Genomic DNA, 13,298 nt, shown 5'->3' on the forward strand with positions numbered 1-13,298 from the left:
GAATGGTTTCTGGCTGAGTTTAATAGATCTCGACTCTTTGGAACCCACGAAACCCACTTTATAATTCAGAGTTTCAGACTCTTTTCTTCTTTAATACATTATCAATAAAAAAAATCGTTGCAAGGCCTGATTTTCCTTCTTTTTTTTTTTTAACAGGTATGATGATTTTTCGTTGTGTTAAGGGTCAAGACAATGAAAGCCATTGGAGCTTCAGACTGCATTGTGTAAGGTTACATAGGAAGCAAACCGTCTCTCTCTCTCTCAGAAATGCGCAAATAAAAAAGCTGCAAGCCAAAGGAATTTGGTAGGAGAACAGCACAAAATGAACACAAAGTGCATGATAGAAATGAATAAATTCAATATAGAACTCACTGTAATCTCGGTACATATCAAAACAAGTAATGACAGGACCAAACAAAAAACCCCCAAAAACAGAGTAACAGCCGAGCACCCTAGAATGGAAAATCCATATTTCCGCTGCTATAAATAAATATAATAAAATGAATAACCCCAATTTCCTCCCAAAAATTTAACACTTAAAAAGCTTCATCTCCACTTCACTCCTTAGAACAAAACCATCCCAAACAAACTTCCCAGCATCACCATAATACCAGCCTTCAGACCAGTAGCACTGCTCGTGGCAACAATAGCAAGGCCTTCGTTTTCCATCGGACATGGCGCAGCCGCGCAGGTGAGATACCTATGTACCCACGTCTCGCAGGCATCACAGCCACTATCGTCTTCTGGCCCTTCTCACAGTGTCTCTTTGCTCCGCTAATGAAATTGAAAGGACCAGATCAGTTTTAATGAAATGGGGATTTCTGAAATGGATGGTGTTTGACCTAATTTGCATTTTTTGGGAAGAAGAAGAGAACAGCGCCTCTCAAATTTTTTCATGGCTGAAGAGAGAGAGAGAACAGAGGCGGATTTTTTCGTTTGAGAAGAAACGAATGTTAGAGATGGAGGGTTAGGGTTTGATCCTTTAGTTTTGGTTCGGTTTGATGATCAAAACGAACCAAATGGGTTGGTTTAAATTTGGGTTTAATATGATTTAAACATGAGTCATTCAAATTTTAAAAAAAATTGAATCTTTTCATTTTAAGTCCGTTGGATTGTAAGAATGACACGTGTCATTCTGAGAGGCGACCGAAGTAGAATCGAATGGAAGTAGAGGATGTGGATCGCCTTATTCCTTGTCTTCAGTTCTTCCTCATCATAATTCATATCCACGAGAAATTCTGAAAACCCAAGTAAGAAAATCGAGAATCGATCCTCCACGTGTCACAAGGCTAACCTGAAGTTCAGTTTCTATTTTAATTTATTTTTTTGAAGCTGATGAAAGCTGAAATAGCAGAAGATGTTATTTTCTAAGAATGGTAATTAAGCATTAAAAATGGTTACAGCCATTGCCGTTACCTTTCCAAAATCCAATCTCTTGCAGAACCCTCAATCCATTCGGGACCCAACTTCTACATTTCTGGGAGTACCATTGAAGGGTGTCTGTTTACAGTTGAAACCCAGAAGCCAGAAAAGAGATCACTTCAAATTGGTGGTTTCTTCTGCAACCACTACTACCACTAGCAATAACGATGGCCGATTTTATTTGAATTTCACAGGGTTTCCTTTCCCTCTTGGTCCTTTTCTAAATAGGCGCACAATAAGGACTGAGGTGAGCAGTTGTTTAGATTCTTCAGTAGTAATTTTATCAACTGAAATTGTTAGTCTTCCACTGCAACCTTTGTTTTTGATTTGTTTTCGTTGGAATATTTCTTAAGATCTTCTCTCTTTAGCTATGATTGGTTGATTTGAAAAATGGGTATTTGTTCAGCTTCTCTCTTTTGGATGGTTGATTGGATAAAACACTAGCTGCATTAGCTTATGGTCCATATATCTTCCCAAAATTTCACTGCCCTTATAGTAAGAATACAACTTTAGGTCGAATTCTAATTTTATTTTTTTGGGGAATTTCTTCTCTGATTGTAAGAATAGATAGCTCCAGAATGGTTGTTTGATAAGAGGGCTGTACTTTAATGGGGTTTTCCTATCCCCTATTTATTACTGGGTTCTTATTGCTTGCTTGATGTAACAAAAAGTAACCCGGTATAACTGGTTTTGAAGTTGAAATCTTGCTTTCATGTAATAATTCAAGATTTTTCTCTATATATTTTTATAGTATTGTTTATCTTCAATGCTTGTGTCTCGTCTCTATGTTCTGTTCCAATAACTTCCAGATAGGTCATTGCAACTGGAGAGGCTTTTATTGTATCATACTCCCCTTCTGATTGGACCATTAGAGGTCCTCTTGCCATTGTGGTAATTACCTCCTTAGATACTTTGTTCTCATAGCATAATAACAATCTAATGAGTCAGATTCTTTTGTATGGTCAAAAGTCAAATCGGCTGGGGATCCACAAAAAATGCATTGATTAGATGGATACTATCACTTAATCGGCTGGGTTCATTTTTTTTACCTCAAACTGCCTGTGTGCTGTTTGCAAACAGTGGCAGGTATAAAACCATCACATGTACAATGTGTGTGCATAGGGCATCTGGAAATATATGGTCTAAGACAATATTATAGTTACCTTAGGTTCATTTTAATTGGTTTGATATTCTGATGCATCTGTCCAGATGAGTTATCGAGTTGCTTGTGGACTCCAGGAACTTGATCAGGGATTAATAAATGAATCATATCGGAAAGATGTAGTCCATTTATCAAATTTTTATTTACTTAATTGAGTTCTATTGACTTGAAAACTTACGGGTTGCCACCTCTTCAATTCCTATCAGCATTCTATTAAGTTAGGTTGATTTAGACAATTCAAGCATTTGATTAAATTGTGTTGTCTTAAAACAAACAAGTTAACCTCTACTACGACCTGCATCTTGATCAACTTGGTTTCGGATCTCTGAGTATCAATTTTTCTGGGGATCCTGAAAAGAATATACTCATCTTGGTGACTCAACTTGGTAGCTATGTTGCCTTGACACTTTCTAATTATGAGCTGTACCCATATCCCACACCATCTAAGCCAACAGGAACACAAGAAATGCACTCTCCTTCTCACCCAATTACATCCTTTGCTGTGTCCCGGTAGACATAGCAGCCAACATAGTGAAGCTGATTTGAAATGTGTTTTGGCACTTGCATAAGATTTTGAGAACTAGAGTGCTCAGATGTTAAAAGCTACACTTCTGGTTTGCTGTTAATTACTGAGACAATGGATCATTCTTGGAGCAATGAGGTGCACATTTCATGCTAGCCATTGTCTTACTCTGACTGCCATTTTGTTCATATTCATATCTGCTTAAGGCTGTGAAAGGTTGTATATGGCTCTTCGAACAAGAGCAAGCTTTAGGATTCAGCAGTGTCTCAACAAACATCCGAATGACAGTCATCAAGCTCAAGTCTGGAGGATTATGGATCCATGCGCCAATTGCTCCGACCAAGGAGTGCATTCAGGTTCTCTTTTTCTCCAAGTCACCCTTTCTGTTAAAATGTTGTACTATCTTCGAATATGAAAGATTATGCATAAGAGTTTTCTATCAGTAGCACACACAAATATTTCGATATATATCTCTATGTTATCAACATATGAAGAATATTGAAGTCAAGTATGGGAGATGGAAAGAAGTCCACATTTCTAGCTGTCCTTTACATATGACAATCAACCAAGAGATCAAAAAATAGGGCTTAATATTCATTTGGCTATAGATACAAGAACCCCTAGTCCCTCCAACCTCCTCACCCCCCAGTGCATCAAAGTAGAAAAGTGCTGCCTCTCCCCCCCAAAAAAATTAAGCAATCACCCTCAGTCAAATGATTAGAAAGAGTGAATGGTCCCTGAAAAAGTCAAATCACCTAGATGGACCAGTTCAGAGGGTGGACCTTGGTGCAATATGTACAGCATACGTAAGGATGACTTCCTCATCTTACTCTACTCCTGACTTGAGCATGTCCCTAGGCAGCTCATTACTTATCTGTTTATTCTTCCAGCACTTTCATCCTAAAAGAGAGTCTATCAACTTACAATCTCTTTTCACCCAATCTTCAAATACTATTGTGCCACACTCCAGGGTACATATAGTAGGAGAATGTATCAAATGGTTTCCTTGTGATCAAATTGTTCCTATTCCAGTGATACGATTTCCTTGCATTTTCTGCAAACTATGTGCTTTCCATTGTTTATAGTGATGTCCATTCTGCTTTTGTTGTCTCTTGACAGCTTGTTAAGGAGTTGGGGGCTCCTGTAGAATATATTGCCCTTCCAACCTTTGCTTATGAGCACAAAATATTTGTGGGACCATTTTCTAGAAAGTTTCCAAGAGCTCAGATATGGGTGGCACCTAGGCAATGGAGTTGGCCTCTCAATTTGCCGCTTGAGTTCTTTGGCATCTTTCGTGCCAAAACCCTGAAAGATGAGGATTCTTCCACCCCATGGGCCACTGAGATCGAACAAAAAGTCTTTAGCTCACCAGAAGTTGGTAATCTGAACTACACAAGCATAAATTCAAAGCTCTTTTTGTTGATTTGTTTCTTCTATTAAAGTGGGCATGGCTTTCAGGGATTGGGCCATATGTGGAGGTGGCATTTTACCATAAACGTTCAAGGACATTGCTGGTGACCGATGCTGTAATTTTTGTCCCAAGGCAACCACCAGAGTGCATTAGCAAAGAATCCTTGTTACAATCTGCAAAGAATGGTTTGGCTGTGAAGATTCTTAGTAAAGGAAAGGAAGTCCCAGATGAACCAGTTGTTGACAACAAGTTGAACCGTCAGAAAGGTAGTCATCCTTTATGTAGATCTATGTTGATTAATTTGTTCATCCCATTCTTAGTCTACACGGTTCTTATTTCATCACATCCTAAGTGAAAATCAAATGGATTAAAATTGGCTTGTTAGTTCTCCCCCTAGTCTTAACCAATGGATATGTTCTGTTATCTTTCTTTTTAATGGCAGGATGGGAGAGAATGGTTCTCCAAATCTTGTTCCTGGGTCCATCAAACCTTTTGGAGCCAACCGCCAGCTTTGGTCAAATGTCACAGAAGTTAATTGTTTCACCCATTGTCAAGACTCTAGTTTTCAGCAAAGTTCCAGAAAAGGTAGGCATAAACCGGAAGGATTTTTTGTTGCCAGGCATATTTGGTAAAAACATTAAGTAACACTTTTTGAGCCTGAGATTTTTGTAACGGAACTGAAATCCATTATAAACTCTTTAAGGTTGGCAATGAATGAACTTCCCAACCAGTCAAAACTAGCACGCTTTTCTAGCTCTCATTTTGGTTCATCACAGGCCGCTTTTAATTCAGGTTGGTTCATGGGCACATTGTAACCAATCCATAGTTGACTATATCCAATTTTTTTTAAAAAACAGAATGAGCATCCCTCCCCCTTTTTTTTCAGTTTAAATTGGTTAATCCAAAGCCTAACCCGAAGTGGAGAAGGGAACCCAAACTACAATTAAGGTTGAGTTCAAGCTACTACAAAGTAAAAGGTTGGCTGGACAGACCACTCACCTAGCTCGGCTGGGTGGCACACCTAGTTGGGCCACATGGAAGGATGATCTGGCAAAATTGACCATTGGATATATAGGAAATGGTCTGAATTGGGTCAATTGGCCATGTGTCTTATCTCAGGCTCAAATTGGATCATATACTTTCCTCTTATGTGTGTCCATATAACCCCTTAGTGATCCATGCAGTTTTTGGTAGTCCCATATTTAATGGTTTGTTTTGCTAATCGGCAACTGTCGTTTGGGCTGAAACTTGACATGTGAGTAGGGGGCCTGCATCATGCCACATGGGACAACAAGGTGGGCGGCCCTCGTCCCGCCAACCTTAACAGTTTAATATTTGAAGCCTCGATCCAAGCCCAACTTGAAGCAGGGTAAAACACACAAGCTGAACAAAAGTTGAGGTTAGCATAACTGAAGTTCAATCTCTGGGAATAAATGATATCAATTTGTAATTTTTAAGCATGCCTTCAATTTCTGAAGGTGCCAGAGTCAGATTAACACTGCAAATCAGTTTAATGAAACTGTCTTCCAACTTGTGGCCAAGAAAGGTAGCTATATTTTGGGAAACAAGCAACATATAAGAAAATAGATATATAGCCTTATATGTTCATTGTTCTTGTTTCATAATTGTTACTTTGTGTAGTTTAATTTAACACTACCGAACACGTTTTACCAAGGCTGTAGCCAGTTTAGCATTACTTGTGTCTTAAAACCTACAAGCACAACTTTACTTCATAGCTTGAGGATCAATGTTCAATGAACTCTAGTTTCATACAGTCAAATTTTTTGAGTAGGTTCAACCAAATTAACCAGGTCAAACTGAATTATTACCTAATGTTGCTAAATTAAATTCAGTTGAGTTGACTTGGCTGAGTTTCTGTTCAATTTGCGGCTTCTAAAGCCTTGATATGTTGACACCAGTTCACAATAATGAAATTTCAGCTGAGAGTCATACATAGCTCACTCAGATGTTTCAGGATATGAGCTGAGATGCTTCAAAATTGCAGGTCAGGGATTGGATTGACAGCATTGCACGAGACTGGAGCTTCAAGAGAATAATCCCTGCACACTTTGCTGCTCCAGTATATGCAAGCAGGTCAGATTTGTTTGTAGCCTTTGCATTCCTTGATGACCTCTTGAGTGAACGTTATGTCACACGACCTTCACTTTCTCTTCTCTTTGCATCCATCATGGGTAAGGCAGCCAGTTACTTTCCCCCAGATGACATGAAGACTTTATCTTCTCTTGATCAATTCTTGGTCTCAGTTGGTGCTGTGAAGAAGACTGTCTCAGGCAGAAAACTGTAGCATAATAACCATGTAAATTCCCATGTAAGGCTTCTCTCTCATTTTTCCTTATCTGTATATGTGCTATAGTTAATCTCACCATATTCCCTTGAAAGAAGAGGGAGAAGGTTCCCTATGACACTTCAATTCTTGTTTTCCTAGCTAGTTGTCATAATGAATTGTGAAGCGCTTACAACTAAATAATAATTTTGGTTGGACTCCTACTGAAGAGCACTCAAATTTTGTCTTTATAAAACTCGAAGTTGAGGTTTATGAATGAGATATGCTCATGGAATAATATGTATGTCTGGTAGTTGGGTAATGTTGGGAATAGCAGATTAGTAATGCATTAGGAAGCATGTGGGTGTCAACTATCTATTAAACTACTCATTCTGGCATCATATGATCAACATTTTATTTATAATTATTTTTTGAAATTTCATTATCAACATTTTATTGGAACTGTCTATATTCCCCTTAGATCAAGCATCTTGTCACCAAGTTACCCAGATACTGTGGCAATGCTCTAACCCTGCCTCATCTGGGTAATGTATTATTATGTAAATTGTGAAACTTCATGAGAAGCCATTTTTCAATTGGTGGGAGGACAATCATCCTAGAATATCTGAGATACAATTGGGACCAGATTATCTTTTCCCATAGAGATCCATTCCAGGCCTGCTTTGTGTAAAAGTACAACTTTTTTTAACTTTTTTTTTTTCTTTTCATTTTTTTACTTTTGTTATAGAAAAGAAGTTGACATTTTCTCAGAGTAACTTTAAGCTCACCTTTTTCGTGCCTCTCTTTCTGGCAATAATGAAGAGAACTTTCATGAAGAGCTAAAGTCCTTAGGTACCCCTGTTATGATTTCCTTCCCATGTTGTGGGGTTTGTCTAATAAACCTAGGTATAGACTTTTTTAAGAAGGTTCACACTGATCGACATAGGAAAAGGATGAAAAGAAGAACATAAACAGAATACCAATTGATGACAGGTACAATGTTTGAGGGCACTGATTGTCACACCCCTGGTGATCAAACAAATGGTGGGGATGCCAAGCCATTAACATACATTTTGGTGCTACTAAAATAAGTACTTGTTGGCATAGCCTGGTCAAAACCCCTCAATGCCTTTCATAAAGGGGGAGGGGAGGGTGGGGGGGGGGGTGGGAATGCTTCATTCATTGCCTTGGATTCTATATGGTCCAGGGTTGGTGAGCAAGAACAGGACATTTTGTCATCCATATCAAGTCATGGAAAATTTTCTTTTGGCAGGTGAAGCCCCTGTTTCTCCTTTCATGAAATATATGTGGCAATTCTTCAATCACTACCAAGGAAATTAAATTTCCCAACAACAATGGTGTCCATATTTTTTGTGTGGGTTAGCTTTTGCCTTTGGGTTGGAGGGTCACCCTCCTTAACTAGTTTGTCCTACCAATAAAAACCACTGATGGTACTTCCTTTTCAAGAGGGGGAACACAGAGACAGAGAGATGGATAAGATGAAGTAATTGTACCATCACTTGATTGGAAGAGGATTATCTCATTTGATCTCATTATTACAATAAGAAAATAGAACAAATCTATTGGGGAGTGGTGAGTGAGGGGGAAGAATGAAAGGTACATTTATTCATTTCTTTCTTTTTAAATTAAATTTTTGATTAATCAATTGAGCCAAATCAATCTTTAAGGGTTGCTTATCTTGTTCTGTTGCTACTATGGCAGGATGCCCACACCATAGAAACCCACTTTAATCACTTTAATGGAAACACAAGATTCCTCATAGGTGGGGGCCATGCTTCTTCAATCTGTTGCTTTGTACTGTTTAATTTTTGTTTTTATGTTAAGTAGTATACCATCCTAGCAACCCCACCGACCCTAACTGGTCCCAATAAAGGAAGAAAAGAAAATCATTTGTCCATCTTAGAGTAAGATATCATTAAGAAATAATCCAACTAATAAAAAAGGGTTTATCTCCCTCACCACCTCTCCTCCCCCCCAAAAAAAAATAATGGACATCAAGGAGGCTAGACCAATTAAAAACCGATGTGGAGTTTGAAACATCCCAGGAAGAGAAAAAAAAAAGGGGGGGATAATGTTCTCTGTCCAAGAGCGTAATAGCGTACATTAGCGTTTCTTGTGTCTATTTTTCTTTTCCCTTATGAAGTGATATATCTGCCTTTGTTATGAGAGGAAAGAGATAGGCTTAGAGAATGCTACTTTATGCTATGCTATGAGGTAGAGAACTCAAACCCAAAGAAGAAGAAGAAAAATCTTTACCCACGCATTAAGGAGGCTAAACCAGATACTCAAAAAGTCACTTGACTGTCTACTAAGCTTGAAAATTCTACCATTAAAACACGGGAAAAAACTTGTACAATTGGAATAGGTCAAGCATAGGAACTTACAAGAACAATTTATGCATTCGTACACTAATATTGGAAATACAAAAACTTGTTTCATATTTTATGTAGAAAACATCTTGTTGTAACTAGGGTTGGTTACAATAAGATTGTAAATTTACTTTTTTATCCTTTATCTTATTAAAAAAGGTGTATCTAGTGCACGAGGCTCCTGCCATTGCAGGTTTGGTGAGGGTCATGATGTTATTTAATGCAATATTTTTTGTGTAGGGGTAAAAAATATTTTCAAACATTTCAAAGCCATTTAATGCAGTTTTTACATGAAATGATAAGATTTATTCTTGCATTAAATAACTTTTAGAAATAAGATAAGAACACAAGACTATAAGAAGAACATGAAACTTGAGAGGAAACTTTACCACACTGGCTTACAGACTATCTCTGACAATCCGGCCTCTCGCCCTTGACCTCGATCTTGCCTCCCATTAAGCATGACTGCGCTCTGTGTGTGTGTGTGTGTAAAATTACATTATCAGAATTTTTTTTATTTTTATTATATTAACACATCATTTTATGAAGGGGGCTTTCATAAAAAAAAATAATTTATGAAGGGGGCAAAAAATATTGATTACAAATTCTCTTTGCAAGACACCCATATTTAATAATGTTAGTTTGAATTCTAAATGACACTTCTCATGAAAAGCACAAGAACCATTAAACAACCCCAACTGTGTTAAAAAATGCAAAGCGAGGGAAAGTGGTTTAAAGATAAACTTATTTATTTTTGTTAAATATTTCAAACCATTATAAACAAGTCAAAAATCAACCGAAATCTTCTATAAAATTTAATAAAGTTTGAAGGGAATACAAAGCAAAAGCAAAAGCAAGATTGAGGCAACAGCAAAACTGACTCAAAGCATTTAAAACTCCAACAAACCATACCTGTTTATCTTTAATAATAACATTAATTGAATGAGAGTATCTATCTGATTCTAGTATTAGTTCTTAAATTAGAGATATTAAACCCTTTTATTTGGCTATTAATATATTTAGACAAAATCAAACTTCCTCAATAAAACCTGAATTCAAAATTTGACTTTTTTAAGCTGATTGGCACGCCATTATAAATAACCTTTTTAATGCCTACCTTCCTATCCTTGTCCTTTGTCCTTTATCTTTTATAAAAAGAATTCAAATCATGATGATATATTGACGATATTTTCAAACCAAGAGAAAATGATGAGCTGATATTTTGCCTCTTTCATCTCAGATGAGATTTTGAGAATTGAATATTAAATATCAAATATTCTTTTCCTTTCCTTTTCTTTCCTCACCTTTTGAGAGAAAATATTCACTTGACCTTATTAGGTTATTCCTTTCTTTCACTGACTTCTTCTTTTGCATCCAAAGGAAAAACAAAAAAAAATACTTATTCTTAGGTGGGGAATCCTTTTTGGGAATAGGAATTGGACTGCATAGAAATGACTCGATTTTGATTTCATAGGTTTTTTTTCTGATTCGATTTTGATTTGAACTGTGAAATCGTTAGTTCTTAACCGAATAGAAACCATTAAAATTGAACCAAATAGAAATCAGTAAACCCGATAAAATTAGAGTGAATGAACTCAATTTTCTATACTAACTTATTTTTAAGCAAAGGTTTGTTCTGTGTTTCTAAGGGATTATATTTCTAAGGTAGTTTTTTGTAATGTTAGAATGTATGGTAAGAGAATCTGTAATATATATTAAGATGAAAACTTTAACTATTCTAAGTTTGTCTGGTTCATACTTTCAAATTATGTATAGCAAGATTTGTATTAAAGGGTACAAAGGTGAATCAAATGTGAACCAATACTACAAACCACATGTAAATCAAATGTGAGTCAGGGGGTGCGACAGTCATTACATGCACCCCTTTGTTTGCGAGACCGGGTGGTATTCTTTCTCCCTTCAAATTTTTAAACCTTGAGTGACAGGTCATGGGAGAACTTTTATCTCATACATAAACTCTTATTAAGTCAATTTAACTGCTTGATATATGGAAAACCCTGAGTACCTCACTTACCTTGCAAATTTGGTAAAATGCCATGCATGTTTCATGGAGAGAGTCGATGAGGTAAAGTAGCATGGAAACAAAATATTGGGAAAAACTAACTGGTCAAGTGGCTCCTATGCCAAACATAGTACCACATGAAATTACTGATCAACCTCCAATAAAATAAAATTCTCATCTAATCAGATGCCCCTAAGCATGCTCTCATTGGCCCTTGTATTGGTGCATGAACTACATGATCAAACAGTCTTCTCTTGCCAAAAAATATTTTAAGAGTGCTGGAATTGGCATAGGAAAAAATTTTGAACTTATATAGTGGAGAAACTGGACCTAAATCCTTCACCATAGGTTTCTCTTGACCATTGACCACCCACAAAGTAAGACCCCGACATTATTGACTCACCATTTTTTTTTTCCTATTCTTTTTTCATAGAAAATAAGAAGAAATAATATTCCATAGAAAATAGGATCTGATTGATTCAAACTTCAAAAAATATATATATAAATTCTAAGCAAATTAAAAAAACAAATAATGGTAGTCTTATTGATAAATTAATGGTCCAATCTAGACATCCAATATGGAACAGTCTCTCATTGGAGAAAAAACCTAGTGACTCATTGGATTGGGCTAATATTTTTTTCTTAAAAAATAATACATGTGGTTGGAAATCCCCCCTTTTTTTTTTGCTTCAGTTGAAAATCATTTGAGTTCATTAGTTTAAGCCACATGTGAAATTTTCTTATAAAAATTATCTTCTTTTTTTGATTATTTTGAGAAAAAGTTATTTGAACTGTTGGCATAGGATACACTAGCATTTCTGTGCCTATCACTCCTCACTTGAAATGTTCTCAGTGTTCCCAACTACGACGCTTGATCAGAGAATTCTCTAATTTTTTATTTTTACCGAATGAAAGTATTTCTTTTTTTTTTTCCCCATTCTTTATTTCTAAGAAAAAAAAATTCATGTTAAAAGTTAAAACAAAATTCTAAGGTGAAATATGAACAAATAAAATTTTAATTAAACTTTTGGGAAATAGAACATTGCTCAATCGTAGGGCCTCTACACCCAAACACAAGAGTGCGTTAAATCACTGCCATCCAACCCTGACCCGCCCTTAGTGTCGGTCCGGGCTGACCCTGATTGACTTTCATCATGGAAAGTGGGAAGGGAGATGAATGGACTAGGTTGGGCCAAGGAGAAAATTAACAATTTTACATAAAGTAATACTATAATAAAATATATTATATCACTTATAATCTTCAAATATATTATATAACAATTGTATTTGACGTGTAAAGTTTATAATATAGTTTATAGTATAACTTAAAACATGGTCGGGTTGAATTGGGCCGCACTCAACCCAAGGCCTCAACCTTGGCCTGGCCCGACCCTGACTCAAGGTTAGAAACTTCCAATTCTGACTTGCCCTAGGGGCCAAGGTATCTCAACCCAAGCCATGTTCGAGCTCAGGATGGGTTCAGGACGACAAGGCCAAACTTGCACCTAACTCACTTTAATAAATAAAAGGGGAAAAGAATGCTACATAGTCGTGTGGCTCCTGCCTAGATATAGGAGCATGCAAAAGTACCACCTTACCCTCATAAAATAAAATAAAAAAATCGTATCTATGTTGATGCCCTTCCGTGTGTTCTCATTGACCCACAAGGCGGTGAGAGAGCTTTTCAGTTTCATACTATCACATGGTTAAGAGTTTTTGTTTGGGGGAGAGGAGAGTAATAAGGTGAGAATAAATTTTTTGTTGCCACGTTGGAAAAGATGACCATCCAGGAAAGGAAGAGGTGGTGACATTAGTTAATAAATGGCAATTACGATATTAACCTGAACAATACGAGAAATTGAAGAGAAATATTGAGTACAGAGGCTCCTGTGTTCAGTCATCATTCCAAGAATAGAGAGAAGAGAGAGAGAGAGAGAGAGAGAGAGAGAGAGAGAGAGACAGAGGAGTTGATATGCTTTCAGACCGTTTCTTCTGGTTTGGTCATTGGTGGGCTCATTCGGTAATCGCTACACGCTTTCCTCCCTCTCCCATTTCCCAAGTCAAGTTCCCCAAGCTCTCTCTC

General features: G+C 36.9%; 1 protein-coding gene across 2 annotated transcripts; it reads left to right on the plus strand.

Moving 5' to 3' along the window:
- Positions 1-1,352: 1,352 nt before the first annotated feature.
- Positions 1,353-7,026, plus strand: LOC122654239. 2 transcript variants are annotated; one of them, XM_043848233.1, is made up of 6 exons: positions 1,353-1,669; positions 3,314-3,463; positions 4,227-4,485; positions 4,566-4,784; positions 4,961-5,103; positions 6,201-6,300. In XM_043848233.1, the coding sequence occupies exons 1-6, from the start codon at positions 1,394-1,396 to the stop codon at positions 6,207-6,209; spliced, it is 1,056 nt and encodes a 351-aa protein (XP_043704168.1). In that variant the 5' UTR covers positions 1,353-1,393; the 3' UTR covers positions 6,210-6,300. The 2 variants fall into 2 exon arrangements, with proteins under 2 accessions (XP_043704168.1, XP_043704167.1); XM_043848232.1 differs by lacking the exon at positions 6,201-6,300 and adding an exon at positions 6,524-7,026 and having other exon boundaries at positions 1,354-1,669.
- The last annotated feature ends 6,272 nt before the right edge of the window (positions 7,027-13,298 follow it).

Source organism: Telopea speciosissima, chromosome 3 (assembly GCF_018873765.1).
Source record: "Telopea speciosissima isolate NSW1024214 ecotype Mountain lineage chromosome 3, Tspe_v1, whole genome shotgun sequence".
NCBI classification, from domain to species: Eukaryota; Viridiplantae; Streptophyta; class Magnoliopsida; order Proteales; family Proteaceae; genus Telopea; species Telopea speciosissima.

What these genes read in the sequence shown, in the direction of transcription:
- LOC122654239 (XM_043848232.1), top strand. Translation starts at nt 1,394, where the DNA reads ATGGTTACAGCCATTGCCGTTACCTTTCCAAAATCCAATCTCTTGCAG. An exon ending in CGACCAAGGAGTGCATTCAG is followed by an intron (nt 3,464 to 4,226) that starts GTTCTCTTTTTC and finishes GTCTCTTGACAG; the next exon opens with CTTGTTAAGGAGTTGGGGGC. An exon ending in CTTTAGCTCACCAGAAGTTG is followed by an intron (nt 4,486 to 4,565) that starts GTAATCTGAACT and finishes CATGGCTTTCAG; the next exon opens with GGATTGGGCCATATGTGGAG.